Source organism: Suillus clintonianus (assembly GCF_016758775.1).
Source record: "Suillus clintonianus strain FC179 chromosome Unknown DEU56scaffold_111, whole genome shotgun sequence".
Classification (NCBI taxonomy): Eukaryota; Fungi; Basidiomycota; class Agaricomycetes; order Boletales; family Suillaceae; genus Suillus; species Suillus clintonianus.
This window is the reverse complement of record NW_024539335.1, coordinates 112,242-131,338: the sequence shown is the minus strand read 5'-3', so window position 1 is coordinate 131,338 and position 19,097 is coordinate 112,242. Positions and strand designations below refer to the sequence as shown.

The 19,097-nt window shown below is 48.3% G+C and overlaps 3 protein-coding genes across 3 annotated transcripts; 2 read left to right on the top strand and 1 right to left on the bottom strand.

Moving 5' to 3' along the window:
- Positions 1-8,654: 8,654 nt before the first annotated feature.
- Positions 8,655-13,075, top strand: DEU56DRAFT_904297 (NUC071 domain-containing protein; the record flags this gene model as incomplete). Its single annotated transcript, XM_041356666.1, has 16 exons — positions 8,655-8,847; positions 8,905-8,969; positions 9,008-9,026; positions 9,166-9,179; positions 9,483-9,573; positions 9,598-9,657; positions 9,872-9,929; positions 10,007-10,184; positions 10,238-10,529; positions 10,586-10,674; positions 10,779-10,874; positions 10,959-11,546; positions 11,662-12,124; positions 12,194-12,408; positions 12,462-12,540; positions 12,645-13,075. The coding sequence occupies 16 exons, from the start codon at positions 8,655-8,657 to the stop codon at positions 13,073-13,075; spliced, it is 2,931 nt and encodes a 976-aa protein (XP_041203499.1).
- A 286-nt stretch (positions 13,076-13,361) lies between these two features.
- Positions 13,362-14,639, bottom strand: DEU56DRAFT_760178 (uncharacterized protein; the record flags this gene model as incomplete). Its single annotated transcript, XM_041350403.1, has 7 exons — positions 13,362-13,464; positions 13,508-13,617; positions 13,664-13,681; positions 13,834-14,088; positions 14,267-14,358; positions 14,443-14,499; positions 14,540-14,639. The coding sequence occupies 7 exons, from the start codon at positions 14,637-14,639 to the stop codon at positions 13,362-13,364; spliced, it is 735 nt and encodes a 244-aa protein (XP_041203498.1).
- A 350-nt stretch (positions 14,640-14,989) lies between these two features.
- Positions 14,990-15,311, top strand: DEU56DRAFT_713576 (uncharacterized protein; the record flags this gene model as incomplete). Its single annotated transcript, XM_041347550.1, has 2 exons — positions 14,990-15,207; positions 15,260-15,311. Coding segments are annotated over 2 exons (270 nt in total), but the record flags the coding sequence as incomplete, so codon positions are not given.
- Positions 15,312-19,097: the final 3,786 nt, after the last annotated feature.

Genomic DNA, 19,097 nt, shown 5'->3' with positions numbered 1-19,097 from the left:
TTTGAACTTGAAGGGGGTGTGTATGAGCCAACTTTAAGGCGAGACTCGGAGGACATGATAAGTCACTCAGATGGCGAATTGCGCTGTTGGACTGCATTTTCAGCCAGCTTTCTTAAAGTCAGTACTCGCGTCAAAGGATAGGTCCGTGAATCAGACACGTGTATGATCCAGGAGCCAGGACTCCTTGATAAGCGCTCACCAAATTGAATACATGGCTGACCCCGTTCGTTTTTTTTGACGAAGTCGTGGACCAGGTGCTGGGAGTGATTACTGATTTGGATTACTGGCTCGAGATCGGTGTACAAATACGAATACTTGTCAGCTCCTGGACAGTGGACTATCTATCGCCGTTCCATTACCTCAAATGTTCTATAGAGTAGTGACATATAATGTTCGCCATCTCCTTAAAGCAAACTCCGGCATTGGCCAGCGGCTTAGCGCTTTAAATTTGAATACAGCGGCTAAGAATCCATAGACCTAGACGAACTCTCTTGATAGATGAAAAAAAATATTACATAATCGATGCCTGGATTACCGATTTATATTTGTAGCTGAGATCCAGTGTCGTACTGTACAAAATATGAATAGATGAATCTTAAGTTGGATTTGTAGTTCAAATTGTGAATCTAAATGTACGCATACGAATACTGGTCGCAAATTTTCATGAATTGGCAGTTCGCTTATGATTGGATTAAAGACCCCCGTATGACCAGTAATTCTACAACAGACGACGTGGACAACAGGCATACAGTGCAATCTGATAGGTGTACCACCGTAGGTCCGTATTGCAACGTGTGTGAGCCTGTGTGAGCCGCTGTCGGAATAACCCGTAAATTTTACTTAAGTACTTCAATCGATTTTACTAGAGACTTGAGCAGTATAACAAAGACACAAGAACTTCCAATTTTCAGTGACAATATGTCCTCCACACTCGGGCAGCATACTCTTGCACCAGGCACCCCCGCTCAGCCTGACCGTCAAATCAATTCACATACTCTTTTGCCGAATCTTGTGGGTAATTCCCGAACATCCAACGTCTTGAATTGTGCTGCTTGGCGCAGCAACGTGTCACGATCATGTCCTCAAGAGACATACCCCTCTCTACCTATCTCCCACGAAGCCGTGCAAGAATCGCAAACTGTGTGTGTCATTGTTAGATACTAGTATTAATCCCCAGTGACAATCAACTAGATGGAATCCTTATGCCTTCCCCCATACTGGGAGACACATCACGACAGTGATCTCACCATTGCTCTCATAAGCGCTCAACGCTTAGAGCGTCGGGCAGAGTGTCGACTTATCCGGAGACGTCTGAAACGTGTCATGATTGAAAAAGAACTCTACGACCATATGGAACAACGGATGAGTCACAAACTTCGCAAAGCTGACTCTGGGGTTGGTATCTCCCGAGGTGCATTGCGCATGTCTGGCCGCGCACCTGCAGGCATGATATTTGATGATGCGGATAGTGATGTATCGAGTGTGGTGCCTGATTCGGACATAGATGCATCTTCTTGACAGGACGGTGTCCCATCGGTCGCTGGTCAGGGTGTGTACCATAATTTTTTCACATTGACATGCTGTACACTTGTTTCCATTTTGTACCTTAGCCTTTCCTACCCCTTCTTGAAGTACTCAGTTTTTTTGATATATTATATGTAATATATGTCATTATTCACTGCGGACGGCAAATTGTTTGATTATGTGCTACCTTTGTGATTGAGAATTGCGACAACCGATAGTACAAAGACTTGGTGCCATGACTATTTATCAGGTGCGCACATGTTAAGAATGTAGCAGAACTAAACATCATCTGTAGTCATCATGATCTCCATATCTCCTTTCTTCTCCTGTCCTATACAGTCATGGGCGCTCAAACATGCGCCTCGTCATGATGAGCTCGCACAATTGCACCTTGTGAGGAAACAATGAAATTCGTCTTTCGTGAGACCAGGTCGGGTGAAGGAGTCTAGTTTCATAAGCCTCTCGAACGTTGTGTGAGTGTCATGTCTTCGAAGCTGTTGCCTTTCGATAACTTCCGCCAGTTTCGATGTCTACAATTTGAAATAAGTATCAACTTGTTTAGTACCGCACACCGAGTCCTAGCTTGCTCATATACGTACCATTCCCATCAACAAACACAATTCTTGTGGTCTGGCTTCGTTAGGACCTGTGTTATGAAGCGCGTTAGCTCAATGGTGCTACTGATGGTTGCCGCATCTTGACAGAGGTGTAGCTCACTTCGTCTTGATAACTCTTGATGGTAACCCGATCGAACTATGCAATTTCTCAATGAAAACTAAATGAACAAATTTGTCAGGTAATCTTGAATAGGTCCGGCTGTCCAGCCTAGTAGGGGTGCCGGTGACTCACCAACATAACCACACTTGCTCAATGCACAACAGGCAACGTACTCTCCTGCATTTGGTCCCCGAGTCATCATGACTATTGCCGCCTCATAGTGGTCACTGGGATCGCTTTTATTCAAGAGCAAGCAGGCACGTGGTCCTCGGAATTGGTGAGATCTGCGATATGCTACAAGGTCAGAAGGAGCAACGCGCTCTCCATCGTCCTTGACTGGCCTGGATCCATGCAAAAGTGAGTAAGACGTCCAAGATATTCAACCCTTTGTATAAGTGGCAACGCACCAATACCACACACACAGTGTTTTTCCGGTCTCATCCAGTTCGAGCACAGCATTCATCCGGTTGCTGACTTGAACTGCAAGCCTCGTTCGCTGATGCTCTCGTTTAAGTTCTTCAGCTGCAATGCTGGAACGTACACGATCAGGAGCCATAATAGTATGCCGAGGTTCGACTTGTACAACTGCTTCGAGTCTCACTGTCCTCAGGGCTTTTATACTATTTCGTGTGTTTACTGCCAGTGCGTAGTTTTTACAAAATCCCGTATCTATTTCCTAATTGAAACATGTAGACTGTTTACATTCATGTTTCGAAGCTTTCCTGAACCCTAAGTGAGCGCTCTGGTTGGATTCACTTCCACAAACGTAAAACAACACGAAATGCTTGGCTGCCTCGGGCTGCAAGCAGCCTGAGACCGAGCACCTTATCAAACTGTCCCATAGTAACACAAACAGGTGACCGTGACGATATACTGCTGGCTTGATGTACACGGTTTCACTGACTTACAATGAATGACTCGCCTCCATCCTCAGAAGCATCTTTCTGCAACCCCGAGAGGATTTTCAACTATCTGCCCTTGTGGACGAAGCTTTGGTCAGTTAAACGCATATGCGAACCATCAACGGACCTGTAAAAGAGGAAGAAACGCCTTTCCAGTGCACTTGCCAAGGCGAAAGAGGCGTGGACTATAAAGAAAAAAGCCATGCCTTGAAGGGCCAACCTAACATGACAGCCGGGCTCATTTCCCCTTCAACTTGGACGTCGCATAGGCCAGGAGACAGCGAGGCAAGCCAGGGGCTGGATCATAAGTTTGCAAGCTCAGAACTCAGTTCTGAGGAGGCTACTGTCGGCGGAGTAGAGCGTAATCTAGGGTCGGGACCAGGAAATGAAAATGAAAATGATGTGAGTGTTATTGGGAAAGTTATAGCCTTGCTTTTCACCGAGATCGAAACCTAGGATGGGTTTCAATCCTGCAGAATCTTCGCATGCGGTTGATGATGGACGGTCGCTGGCTGAGCGTCGCCCAAGACGCCTTGATCGCCGTCTGCCTGCGCGGTTTCGAGATATTCTTCCTCAACCCCCGCCCATGGCCGAGCTAGCCCTGCCGCCAGCGGCAGATATCCCGCCCACTTCGGATGCAAGTGCACTGCCGTCCCGCACACTTCGCTTCTTCCGCACACTTCCTAACGTATTCGGACTTTTGCGTCAGTACTACAGCAATGGTCTGCTAACGCACGACCCAGAAGAGATTACAACTCTGGAGAACCTCACTCTGACGCACTCAGACCAAGAATGTCCGGATCCCGTTATGCCCGCTCCTGTAATGCAGCATGACAACTTGGAAGCCCCAGACACCTTCTATCCGTATCCAAACAAGTCCCTCATTTCTCCTTGGCGATTGGTTTTGGAACGGGGGTATCCAGACGTCGCAAAGAGCTTCACGGAACTCTTACGGATCATCGGCGATCCTGAGTTTCAGCCTGAATATATCCGTACCACGCGCTGGAACTTCATCAACCGTCAGCTTTGGATCTACTGTGGAAGATGCAGAAGGGCGTACACCCTTTGAGGGTGCTGGATGGAAGACGAATTCAATCAAGATTAAAATACCTGTTCACAATCGTGCGGATGGTTCAGGCGTTCATGACTACCTCACCACAGAATTTTATCATCGATCGCTGGTATCCGTCATCAAGGAAAAGCTTGGGAACGAAAGCATGACCAACTCTTCCACTATCAGCCCTACGAATTGCTTTGGAATGGCGGACGATCTGAGACACCCATTCGTGTTCATGGAGAACTCTATACTTCCGACGCCTTCATCCAGGCACACCGTGAACTTCAGGAATCGCCACCAGAACCTGGGTGCACCCTAGAGCGTGTGGTTGTCGCCCTCATGTTTTGGTCCGACTCAACTCACCTAGCTTCCTTCGGCAATTCAAAACTCTGGCCCTGCTATATGTTTTTTGGGAACGAGTCGAAGTACAGAAGGTGCAAGCCTTCTTGCCGTCTATGTAGCCATGTCGGCTACTTCAATCATGTAGGTGTCCATACGCTCTCTTGTTACTTTTGTACTCAAGCTCACGCCATCTTCTAGCTCCCGGATAGTTTCAAAGATTTCGCTACAAAGCACTTTGGTGGTAAAGGCCCCAGTGCTGACTTTATGGCGCACTGCCACAGGGAACTTTATCACGCACAGTGGAAGATTCTACTGGATAGTGAGTTTGTTCAAGCTTGCAAACACGGAATTGTGATACGCTGTTGTGATGGAATCGAGCGTCGCTTTTACCCTAAGATCTTTACTTATTCTGCTGACTACCCAGAAAAGTGGGTCAAATTTCATACCTAGAGGGCCGATGGTCTAAATTCGTTGCTCATTCCATTGTCAGGGCGTTAATAGCTACCATACGCAATCTGGGTGGGTGCCCTAGATAAAGCCCCGTATTCAGAATCTGGGCATGCCGCTGGACATGAAACAACGCCAGACCCTCTTGCGCGTGGACGACCACGCCCGGCAAAGTAAAATTGCCACCTCCCGCTCACTTATTTATGACAGCGGCTATGGCGTTCGCAGCAGCCATGTTGAAAACCTACTGAAAGAACACTCATTGGTGCCAACTTCTGTAAGTTTGAGTCGATGCTGAACTCTTGTATGAATGTTGACCACTGCCTTTTAGAATGCGTTTTCGGAGAGGCTGGGATGCATTGGCTTCAATTTATTTGCTATGCTCATCGTAGACCTCCTGCATGAGTTTGAGCTTGGGGTCTGGAAAGCCCTATTTACCCACCTGATACGTATTCTCGGCGCTGCTGGCAAGAGTGATGGATTGGTGGACGAGCTTGACCGTCGGTAAGTTTTGTTCGATGAGCCTGGCCTACTCTGACGAACGGAGTACTTAAGGTATAGACTCGTGCCCACCTTTGGGCGTGATACCATTCGAAAGTTCGCTTCAAATACATCTGAAATGAAGAAGATGGCTGCGCGCGACTTTGAAGACATTCTTCAGGTAAGGTTTAACTTTCTTTTTAACGTCTCTCCATGATACATATGCCTTTAATCAGTGTGCCATCCCGGTTTTTGACGGCCTCCTACCAGAGCCACACAACAGAAACATCTTAGGTCTACTTAGTACGTGCGCAAGCTGGCATGCCCTGGCAAAGCTGCGCATGCATACCGATGAGACGCTTAACCTCCTTGACGTTGCAACCGCTACCTTGGGAAAGCAGCTTCGCCATTTCCAGAAATTTACCTGCTCGGCTTTCAAGACCCACGAACTAAAGCGGGAAGCAGAGCGTCGTCAGCGCCAGAAGTTAAGGAACCTGGTTGGCCGCGGAGAGGCAGTGGCGACCGAGTCAACACCTCAGACAGCTCGGCGACCAAAGACATTTAATCTACAAACCTACAAGTTACACGCCCTGGGTGATTATACCACTTCCATACGCAACTTTGGCACAACTGACTCCTACAGCACCGAGCCGGTGAGTGAAAACGTCAGTCTATTATATCCTCCACCATCTAAACAATATCTTGTGCAATGTAGGGAGAGCTAGAACACCGCACCTCGAAAGCAAGGTACTGTCGAACGGACCGAAAAGAATTTGTGAAACAGATAACGAGGATCGAACGGCGCGAGGCTCGCATACTCAACATCCGTGACAAGCAACTACCGCAGGGTGCAGTGGTGGAAGAGGAAGAAGTTGCCACCTCACCCGAAGCTCATTTCCATGTTGGGAAATCTCAAAATTACCCTGAGCACATCCCGCTGTTCCTCCAAAGGCATGCGGGGGATCCTGCTGTCAAAGTGAGCGCTTCGTAGTTGTTATGTCAACTTGAATGCAAGGCGGTGCTGATTCTGAGTGCCAGGACTTTTTACCCAAGCTTCAGCACTTTCTCCTCAATAAGATCAAGGAGGTCTTAACCAGGGAGGGTACTATGCATACTGACAGTTCCGCCAGCGCTACAGTCCCAGGAGCTATCCCGGTATGCTCAGACTGGGAAGGACGTGTTTTGATCAAGGCCGATCGCATGTACAGGCACAGCTTGATGCGGCTTAACTACACCACGTATGACGTCCGCCGAGCGCAGGACGTCATAAATCCATCGACCTCTCATTGCAATGTTATGCTCTTGGGCCAAGCGAGGGAGGGCTCAACCGCCCATGAAGGTCATCCTTATCTTTATGCTCGTGTACTCGGCATCTATCATGTCAACGCCACTTATGTCGGCCCCGGCGTGGCTGGCTATCACTCGCATCGAATCGACTTCTTGTGGGTGAGATGGTACCAATTCCTTGACAGACACCCCAGTAGGCAAGCGCCTCTAGATCGTGTCTGCTTCCCGCCTACCGCGGAGCCAGACTCGTTTGGGTTTGTTGACCCTGATGATGTCCTTAGGTGCTGCCACATTATTCCATGCTTTGCTCAACGTATGCAGCACTTGGACGGTAGGGGCATCTCACACTGTGCTCAGGATAAGTTGGATTGGAAGTCCTATTATATCAATCGGTGTGTCCAACATCGCTACTAACGGAGCTCCTCTGACTTGATGGGTTAGTTTTGTAGACCGGGATGCCTTTATGCGGTATCAATGGGGGTTGGGAGTTGGGCACACCTATGCTCATACCGTCATGCGTCAAGATGAACCAACGGTTGTGCAAGACGACTTTGAAGAAGAGGAGGTTTTGAATTCTGGCCCAGGTTGCGGCGCGTCCGACTCAGGTAGTGACTCAGAATTGGAAGGGTCTGACTCCGACTGGGGCTCTGCTTCACATGGAGGCGGTGACAGCGATAGCGACCAGTCCCTTGACTATGAGAACTAGGTTGGTTGGCGTAGATAGGTGCCTCTGGTACAGGGTTTCGTGATTCAAATTTCGACGCTTGATTCTATGCTCCTGGTTCTCCACCCTCATGACTCGGCACTAATGTTCAGAACTGTATTTTCTCAAGATCCGCCTTACTTGTCTTCCAGTGAGATCGTACACTACATTGCTTTTTTTTCTGGACTCGGAGGCAGTTCAAATAAGATTCTTCTGTTAGTTTTTTTAATCCTTGATTATTGTCCAAAGCTCTATGGTGGATACTACTGGTTTTTACACTACGGAATCTACTATAGTTTTTGTGCGTTGATGTTGTCGTGAGTTTTCGGAAAACCGACGGAAGAATCCGCTTCTATTAATAACTTGAATATGTACTGCTTATCGATGACTTGACTCGCAACTCCCAGCCTCACCGCAGCCGCCAGCAGCAGCGCTGCATAATTCCAACCACAGGATTGCTACAAGATCAGAGATCGGCGCCGTCCCTGGTGCAGAGGTGCGTTTGTTCAAGTTCGTTGTCCCAAAATCAAACAGCCATACCTTATCATGGCATGTTTGACAGATCGATAAGAGTCGTCAAGTGCAAGAAACATCGAGCTTGAAAAACTCTCGCTATCAACGCTACATCTACACACCCCTTTCAAAGTTAAACAACTGCATCTAGATATTACAGAGTAGGTTGGCTATCCAGTATGTTTATCATATTCTCGGTCAATTCACGCTATTTCAGTAATTTGACTTTGACAATGTCAAGAATTTATTCTTCAAAGTGGCCTATATACGGGAGGATATTACACAGACTTCGGGCGTGGAGACTGAAGTCTTCCGTCAAGCATATATGGTATTTTATTCATATCCCAGTCTAGTCGGAAATTCCTATCAATGTCCTTCACAGAGTACAGATGAGCTTGCGCTGTCAGTAAGTATTTCCGTCAAGGGTGATTAGGGTGCTAATTCACTATGTAATTTTTTTTTCATCTATCAAGAGAGTTCGTCTAGGTCTATGGATTCTTAGCCGCTGTTGTCAAAGCGCTAAGCCGCTGGCCAATGCCGGAGTTTGCTTTAAGGAGATGGCGAACATTATATGTCACTACTCTATCGAACATCTGAGGTAACGGAGCGGCGATAGATAGTCTCCACTGTCCAGGAGCTGACAAGTATTCGTATTTGTACACCGATCTCGAGCCAGTAATCTATGTACACCCAAGACTACATCCAGAGGCACTTCGTCGCGGCGTGGGTGTGCCTCCAAGATGGTAGAACTTGTGGCAAACATTTCGTGCACATGTTCGGCTTGGAGACAAGTACCGTTTACAAGGCACGATGTACTCGGGAGATTCAGACGTTGATTGCCATGTCGACGGGTTATGGTCAACCACCGGAGAAAGGTAGGCACGTTGAACATAAATAATGTTCACTATCTCGAGTTGCTCACATTATATCAGGGCTTCAGTGCAGTCAAACCGGCCAACGAAAAGACTTGAAACTCGTCGACAATGCTATCGGATTGGTATGTACTAATTCTTTTCTCGACTCGTGATGGAGAAGGTGGCTGGCTGGCTGACCTGTGAGTAAACGTGCTTCAATTTTTCCCTCAATCTGTCTCATGTATGCATTGTAGCCGAAATGTGCTGGCGTTAGCAAACAGCCTACGAGACCCGACTCGGAGGCATGATTGCGTGAAATTCCGACACGACTTATGTCAGTGATATGTGCCATGGTACGTGCTGTTGTCGACGACTTTGTATTTGACACTCAGGGCTTGAATTGGATGTTACGATCTTCTGAACAGGCCCCCCCCCAAACAAAAAAAAATGATTCTAACTTACATCAATGGCCTTACTGGGTCGACATCCTAGGAGTGGGTGATATCTCCCTCGTCTATGGTGTAAAGTCTGACGGGGTACAGGACGAAAACTAAGCTACAAAGTGGTGAAATGATTATGACTGGAGACCAATGGCCGTTGTTCTTATACACCCTAATGTGACAGTATACAATCGATGCACGAATGTACACCCCCAGCACGCCATCGATGTCGCAGGTGGGGAGCTGGAAGATACTAAGCGCCTACCATTGATGCCTAAGCCAAGTGAAGTTAATTTTATCTATGGCAGTGTGTGGTGATTCATGTCTTCAGAAGTGATGTTTATCGTGTTTTCCGCCATGCCAGTACTTCTCAAAGAAGACTCACGCAAAGGTAAGGATCAGAAATTCTTCTATCTGTCATATTGACAATCCGTTCCTAACAGCGTAGACTTTTTTTTTTTGAATCAAATTTATTGTCCATTGGGGTCTAAGACCCTATGTTAGACATAACCCTGTTCGAATGCGGGGGGTTTACTCCCGACTTGACTATAGTATCGTATGTGATTCTGACTTGTATGGTACGAACACGTACTCCGTCGGCATAGTGTCGGGCAAAGGCCGACGCCAACTTCGTACAAGGGGAATGGCTGTGGTGGGAGTAGTGTAAGTAGGTATGTGTGCGGATTGGGGTTTTGGCCCTCGGTTCGTGATCCCTTATACCTTTCTTCACTTTCACACAGCGTAGACTTGAGTATCAATGCTGGCCTCGACCTCGAGATGCCAGGCACCAACAAGTGGCGCACGCTTGATCTCATGAACAGGTCCATTGGCTCGAGGAAATTGACAGTGAGGACCGTGAAGGAGCGCGCACGCAAAGTTGTCGAGCTTGCCAAGCGCGTCGCTCAGGAAGCACCAGAGGTATGTACATTTTGTTCCATCGTGTGCTCTTTGTTGATGATGGACTCTCATAGATCATTGATGGAGATGGTGTCGAACGCACCGTCAACAGCCCTGAAGACACAGCTCTCATGCGCAAAGTCGCAGGCGAATCCATCGTGTTGCTAAAAAATACCAACGCCATCCTCCCTCTGAACCCCTGCATGATCAAAACGATTGCTATTGTCGGGGGGAATGCGAAAGCCATCGTGCTTTCTGGAGGAGGGTCGGCTGCACTCAAGCCATCATACTTTGTGACCCCGTATGATGGCATTACCGCTGCGCTTCCCGAGGACGTGGAGGTGCTCTATAGCGAGGGCACTAGTAGTACGTGGTTTTATCATCTCCATGAGAAGGGTTATGTTCATTTTTTATCTTGTTAGCCTACATGGAGATGCCCGTTCCCGCCTTCTATTTCGACCCACTCATCAACCAGAAACGCAAAGGAGGATACGTTGATATGGGAAAACAGGTGCGTTCAGTTGGTATGGAAATTTTACGCGTATTGAATAAGTATCGTACAGGATTTGCCTCCTGAACACGTCCGCAAAATTAGGTAACATGAGTAATCGCAAGTTTCGCAATGACAAGCGCGTCCACCTTGGCGCTTTGAAATACGTCCCTCACGCTGTAATGAAGCTGCTCGAAAACATTCCATACCCTTGGGAGCAGGTTCGCGAGGTGCCCGTCCTTTATCATATCACTGGCGCTATCACTTTCGTCAACGAGATTCCCCGCATTATCGAACCTGTTTAGCATGCGCAATGGAGTTCCATGTGGCTAGCCATGCGTCGAGAGAAGCGTGATCGCAGACATTTCAAGCGTATGCGCTTCCCACCTTTTGATGACGAAGAGCCGCCGTTGGATTATGGTGATAACGTGCTGGATGTTGAGCCTCTTGAAGCCATTCAGCTGGAGCTCGATACAGAAGAAGATTCTGCCATCATCGACTGGTTTTACGACCTGAAGCCGTTGGTGGACACACCTGCGGTCAACGGTCCTTCATATCGCTATTGGCAGCTCTCACTACCTGTCATGGCGATTTTGTATCGTCTTGGCAGAACCTTGCTATCAGACCAGCCTGATAGCAACGCAAGCTATCTCTTCGATAAGAAATCTTTCTTTACCGCAAAAGCTCTCAACTTGGCAATTCCTGGGGGGCCAAAGTTTGAGCCCTTGTACCGTGACATGGATGCTTTCGATGAAGACTGGAACGAGTTTAATGATGTCAACAAAGTCATCATTCGTCAACAAATTCGTACCGAGTACAAGGTCGCCTTCCCGCATCTCTATAACTCCCTCCCGCGTTCTGTTCACCTCTCGCCGTATCATTCGCCCAAGAATGTCTATATTCGCACACATGATCCCGACCTACCCGCCTTCTATTTCGACCCACTTATCAACCCTATCTCCCTGCGGGGCGCCACTCCGAAGAATGCACCGCTCGTCTCTCACGAAGATTCTATTTGGTCCGAACGGCGCCGAAGACGATGACTTTGAGTTGCCCGATGTAGTACAGCCATTCCTTGAGGACAAGCCTCTCGAGAACGACCTTACTGCTGATGGTATTGCTCTATGGTGGGCACCTGAACCTTATAATCGGCGCTCTGGTCGCATGCGTCGTGCGCAGGATATACCTCTTGTGAAGAACTGGTACTTGGAGCACTGTCCTCCCAACCAGCCAGTCAAGGTTCGCGTATCGCACCAGAAGTTGCTCAAGTGCTTCGTCCTCAACGAGCTCAAGAGTCGGCCTGAGAAGGCGATGACTAAGAAGAATCTCTTCCGGCAATTGAAGGCGACGAAGTTCTTCCAGACGACAAAGCTTGACTGGGTGGAAGCCGGTTTGCAGGTGTGCAGACAAGGGTGCAACATGCTTAACCTCCTCATCCACAGAAAGGTAGGCTTTCGTAGAGATCGCTGGGGTACGTCGAAGCTGATTTCCCCTTTAGAACTTGAACTACTTGCATCTCGATTATAACATGAATTTGAAGCCAGTGAAGACGCTCACTACAAAGGAGCGAAAAAGTCTCGCTTCGGAAACGCCTTCCACTTGTGTCGCGAGATTCTACGTCTTACGAAGCTCGTTGTTGACACCCATGTTCAGTTCCGCCTTGGTAACGTTGATGCTTTCCAGCTCGCAGACGCACTGCAGTACATCTTTGCGCACATCGGCGCCTTGACTGGTATGTACCGGTACAAGTACGAGGTTCGCACAACTCCTATTGCAGGCGAATTTTCTTTTATTGATTTTTCATCCAGCTCATGAGACCAGTTCGCATGACAAAAGATCTCAAGCACTTGATCTACTACCGCTTTAGCACTGGCCCTGTCGGCAAAGGTCCTGGAAATGGCTTCTGGGCTCCTTGTTGGCGTGTCTGACTTTCTTCATGCGAGGCATCACCACTGCTCGAGTGCTGGCTCGGTAACCTCTTCGCGTGTCAGTTCGAGGAACGCAACAGCAAGGGCATTGTGAAGACTGGGACAAAGTTGTCGAGTTTCACTACGACCTTGAATTGCGTGCTACTGCCATGCACGTCATTCTCGACATGATGCCCGAGTTCATCAAGCAGAACAAGTCGACGACAACTCTGCAGCATCTCTCGGAGGCGTGGCGTTGCTGGAAGGCGAACATCCCGTGGAAAGTCCCTGGAATACCCACTGCCACTGAAAACATTATCCTACGGTACATCAAGAGTAAGGCTGATTGGTGGTGCTCGGTTGATAAGGCAGTAGTGAAGAAAAATCTGGGTCGGCTGACTCGTCAGTACTTGAAGGATGGACTATACATCAGTGCGGAGGAGCCTGTTGCAATTTACACAGCGACCGTTCACTTGCTAGAGAGCCGCAAATTTGCTCCTATCCCATTCCCGTAAGTGAGCTAGGCATATGTTGTACGTCCTGAACTCACCGTTTTCTCTAGACCGATCGTATTTTTGGCAAGGTGTTCTTGCAGGTAAGAATACTCCATAGATTTCTGCATCATGCCTGACTTTGCAACAAGGAATTTGTGGACGCACGACGACAGCCTAGTATTCAAAATGCCCCCCAAGTGCTCTACACCAACCGCGACCCACCCTTGGAAATCTGTGATCTGTTCACTACAAGTACATCCCCCTGCAAGGGCGCTCATTCATCTCTGATAAACCCTTCTTTCATCTTTCATCGGACCACTCCATCCACTTCCTGAACGGCAGCCACTTGCAAGTCCCGCGAAGGTGCGGGAATGATTGTGATCTTCGATATGTTAATAAGGCCGCCACTGCTAACGTTAGAAACGGATCGATCATCAGTAAGTGGGCACTCACCGGCGATACTCGTCCTTGGACAGCACCTGTCGATCATGTCTGTTTGACCCTGGCCTCACTACAACCTCCACCGATGCGATTTCTGGCCTTTTTACGTATCGGCTGTATCTCTAAATCGATGGTGAGTGGGCGATCGACGGTGGTTTCGTTACTCACCGGATCCATAGGACTCATCTTCAAGCTGAGTGATTTACGATCTCGTTGCAGGACTCGATGGGCAATAGATGGCACTTAGTAGTGCTATTCTTGTCCAGCGGGGTTCTCGTGCCGAATCGGAGTCTGAAATATCTCTCCTTTCCCCCCTGTCGTCCTCATCCCCTGCGCACAGCGACTTCAGAACTCCATCTGCATCCCGTTGCGTGCGCCCTCTCCTTCGGACTCCTGGTGCTTCTAGGTGCTTCTTCTCTCTCGCATATGAGCAGCTCCCCTCGTCGCGATCCTCCTCGTTCCTCTTCCTCTCGCCCCAACCCTCCTCGCTCTTCACGCCCTTCTTCGTTATCCCTCCCACCGCGGTCTATTGGTGGGGAAATCTCCTCACGCTTTGCGGTCCTTCCTATGTGGCCATGGAGGGTCTGTCCAGTCTACTGTTTGCGCAGAAAGCGGGCCAAATAGGCAGAGACATTGCGGATGAAGCAGAAAGTTACCAGTTCGTGATTCTCATCGCAGCAGCAACTGCATTCGTTGCAGCTGCGTGGTGGGTCGTCATCGTGCGTGCTGCTCCGCGTCTTCCTGAATCACGCCGCACACTAAATCTTATACAGGCATAACCCGCAGCTGCTGCATCTCCTTCCCCGTTCTCGCGGAGGGGTCCTTTTTGCTGGCTAAATCCTTGTCGTCTGCGTCCCACGAGACTAAGCAAGGACAATTAGTCTCTATCTATGGTCTCCACTTGTCCTTAGCTAGTTTTTCTATTCATCGGATTTTTCCGGGCTTACGTCCGGGAAAATCCTTTTGCTGGCTAATCCTCGCAGCCTGCGCTTCGGACCGCGAGGCTAAGTGAGACCAAATAGAATGCAAAGCTGCCATATACACTTTCATCGAGTGCGGTGTGATCTCTACCAGCAGCATCGTGGTATTGAGCGCTCTCAGCGAAATTCCAGGTTACTTGTAATTTCTTGTCCTTTTGCGCCATTTTTCTCTTGCTTGTATATTACTTTGTCGTAAAATAATCATACATGTGAGGTATTGCAAAAATCCATCAGAACTGTGGGTTATTTATAATTTCTTGTCCTTTGGTGCCATTTTTCTCTTCCCTGCGTATTACTTTGTCATAGAATGATATTAATTGTGCGGTGTTGCATATTTTTATCAGACTTGTAGCATGCTTGCGATATCGTATCACTTGCTGTCATTTTGCTGGTGTTTATATAATACATTATCATAGGGTATATTATCACAAAATGCCATAAAATTTTGGTCAGACTTTGCAAATTTCATCTATTAAAAGCACGTCCTCCCCGATTTCGTGATGTGGTCGACCACCGGTCAGGGACGCACCGCGCTCGACTCCCAAAGCTTGCTTTTGTCGATGAATCTGATCGCGATGCCTTCGGGTTTTTAGATCCCGGCCAAGTTATCCGAGGCGCTCATCTAATTCCAGCTTTCGTTTCTGGGCGTGGAACAACCTCCCTTCGCCATGGAAAGTCGTTCGCACGTCAAGATGCCCAATTAGATGATTGGGAGGCATACTATGTTGGCATGTAAGTGCAATCTCCCATCCTGCTGTCCTTACTCGAGCTAGCGAACCCTTAGATTTGTCGACCGCGATATGTTCATGCGGTACACACCCTATGGGATTGGACATCCCACTGTGCTGCGTGAGATGACAAGGGATTCTATCAACGCGGACCTCATGGATTGCCCGGACAATGCCGACGAGGTTCGGCTCTGTGAGGGCGACAGCGAAATGGGTGGAGGTGATGACAACGATGAAGGAGGACCCAGAGGGGAGGAAGATGATGATGACAGTGAAGAAGACCAAGCGGAGTGCAACGATGACGAGATCATTGGTGATCCGGATGACCAAGAGATGGAAGATATTGAGGACGGTATCGACGAGGACGATGACCTCGTGTCTTTCTAACACCAGAGGAAGTTGTGATTAGTGATACAGGCGAGCGAGAGGGATAATGAAGCTTTGAATAATATGCAACAACTACTACGTCTCTTTCTACTCATATCTTACTACGCACCCATGAACATGTGAAAATTTATTTTCAGCGGACTCCTAGTCCTCATCGTCGTTCTACTAATCAAGCCTGAGAAGATGCGAAAAATACCTTCTCCAAGGCCAGGGTTTGAAATCATTCCAACCGTTTTGCATACTGTTCTTCTGTGCGGTGATGGCTGAACGTCACAATTTTGATGCAAAGTTGAATGCTACTGTACTCGCGTTGTTGATTGCCAAAGGCGCTTCCCACTATAAGGTCCTGGATAATGTTTTAATTCAAGACATAGACTAAGCAAAACAAGAATATTCAAAGGGGTGAAGAGGAGTGCGCTGTCGTGCATCGTTGGTCTTCATGGCCGCAAATCAAGACTTTGTTATGAAATCTCACGTCATTATACATTCGTTGACGAGTGCCAAAGGTACCTCCCACGAGATTGCCTTGGATGAGCTTGTGGTGCAAAGTGTAATTAAGGTAAAATGACAATGCGCAAAATATTTGGCATATGTAAGCTACTATCCCTCGTCGGCTGCAAATGAGGAACATCATAACCTTGTCGTGAACCGCTCATGTTACTGTAGCTTTGCAGGCGATGTATCTACAAATCAAATTTCTTATAGTATAAATGGCGATATTTAGCAGGAGCAGAATTCTGCCCTTCTATAATTCGCACGGGTACAATATCAAGGTCTCATCGGTTTACTGATGGTTGTGGCGCACAATTTCGCTGATAACCCTCTCAGTAACCAGGTTTGTGAGGAGAACGGATTCTTGAAAGAATGGGCTGTTCGTTATCGGGAGATTGGTAAGAGGAGAGACATGCTGACTCTTCTTGAGTGGACATACGACTAGTCACTAAGATCACGAATATGATGCATGAAAACGATGCAGTATTCTTGTTTACATAGTGAATACACAGCTGGATGAAGTTCTATGTCAAGGGTTTGTGTGGTGGAGAAGCATGCCGCGCTGCTTGCTAAAGAATAAGTCATCGGGTTCGAAGGCGCTCAAAGAATTATATGAGCGGATTGCCTGTCACTAAGTAGTCCCGGGAAACAGTGTGGGAAGATGGACATAGCACTGGTTGAGCGCTTCATCTACATGAACACGTGTCGAACAGATAAGGCATGAAATGCGCGCCTAAGTGAACGTTTGAGACGACTTGTTCCCAACTTCCTCGACTCCAAACCAAACATCCACCATACCAGTTCACAGTCCATCCCGCTCATTGGTGCATTTGCGTGGGTCCCGTGTTGACGTCAGCGCTTCTCGTGACTCGTGAGTGATACTATACGCTTTCAACCAGGCAGTGTTGACCACTAGTTTACCAGCGATTTGGATCCCAGAAAGGATTTCCTGCGATTCTCCAAGAACGCCAGTATACATAGTCCTGAAGTCGTCCTCTGACGAAGATCCCGCGAGACTTCTCATGCATACATAGTCCACGGTCCGCCGTAGTTGACGTTGAGACGCCAAGCATGCCCTCCTCCACTATTGAGATGCAAGAGACGTTAGCCAAGCCCCGTAAGACGATGAAAGGACATACTGGTGAGGTGGGAGGTGTTGTACACCTGCACGACGGACGACGCATCATCACATGTTCCTTTGACACCTCACTTCGACTATGGGATTTGGAGAGCGGTGTACAGATAGGCGACGACTGGCGAGATCAAGGAGATCCGTCAGTAATGTGGGTCATAGATTTGTCTCCACACGGCAACACCATTGTGAGCGGAAGCACTGATGGGAAAATAAGGTTGTGGGACGTCGAGACGGGGAAGGTCATCGTCAGGTGGATAGGGCATACTACTTATGTGATGTCAGTGTGTTGGAGTAGAGATGGTGAGCGAGTCGTGAGCGGATCCAATGATGGAACGGCGAGGGTGTGGGATGTCGAGATCGGCGAAACTGTTCTTGGACCAATCAAGACCGGGCACCAGAGCGTGAAAACGGTGATGTACTCGCCCGATAATACAAAATTTGCAACGGGCGGAGAGAACGAGAATGCAGCCAAAATATGGGATGCCAATACAGGCGAGCTGCTCTCTACACTCAAACACGATGACATGGTTTACAGCTTGGGTTGGACGTCGGTTGGAAAGACCTTATATCCGGGTCAGTTCCGATTAGGATATTCGACACAGCCACTTGGGAGCAGATTTCCATTCTTGTGGGTCACACAGACACCGTTGTCGCTTTATCCCTGTCCCAAAACAATCGCCTCCTTGCGAGCATATCAGTGGATAAAACAGCACGTTTATGGGATTTTGAAAGAAGCCTCCCAGTCGGACCACCCCTCCAGCACGACGATCCTGTGACCTGCGCAGCATTTTCCGCTGATGGCAAGCTGCTGGTCACTGGCACCCGTGTCAACTCCAATGTGTACGTGTGGGATGTCTATGCCATCCTCAAAGAAATTGGATGTGAAGACCTATGATCCATTCCCGGTGTGAGGCTCACTCTTCAATAAACATCACTCTAACTGAATCTCCTACTCGCAGGTCGCAGCTGAAATGTCGTGGCGGCCAATAGATGTATGCTCTCCACTTTTTGTTCAACATCTCTAACTAATGTCAGTGTTGAATATTCTAGGCGGTTGATACGCAAGGTTCAGCTCAGCTTGAGGGCACTCGTGTACCACTACGAGGGTACCTAGTTGACTCAGACACCGAAGAAAGTGTTTGTGTGTGTCGTCGTCATATCAATTCAATACTTCTTATTCTGACCTCGAAATTCTTAGCCATCACCAACGCGTCGTCATCCCAATACCGATGAGACACCGCCACTCCAGCAACATCTAAGGCAAAATTCCATTTCTCATCAGGGCCGTAGTCTCGCGGGAGTCGCTGCGGTACAGGACAAAGGGGTATGTCGTTCTCGTGTGTCTTTCTAGCCGCTGCAGTCCAATAGTCTCTCCTCAAGCATTGTATGTTGCTCGCCCAGCGCGCCCGCAGCACGCTCAGGTAGCCTCGACATCCATGCCACATCATACTACCGTGCCGGGTGCAGCAGGCGCACAGCCACGTCCTATCATCATCGACAAACCAACACGGTGGTCTCGTTTCTGGTTGTTTGTCTGCTGCATACCAGCCCGATATGCAAACTCGCCGTGATAGGACACAGACAATCCGCTCGATACACCGATTCATAGAGACGCAGCACACGGACAACTGTTTCCGTCTTCGTATTAGGTCTTTCATGTATCTTGCTAGCTCGTCATAGACGTCATTCACTATGCCATCGGTACCTTTACACATGCATATATTTACGTCCTACAACAGAACTCGCGCAACATATCGATCGTTGCATTTTTCAGACACGGCACTCGCATTCTTTAATCGAAACGTTAATGTCCCGCAACAACGAAGGAAAGCATCTCAGGTCTCAGCTCGTTGCGCACGAATGACATAGTGCAGTCACCA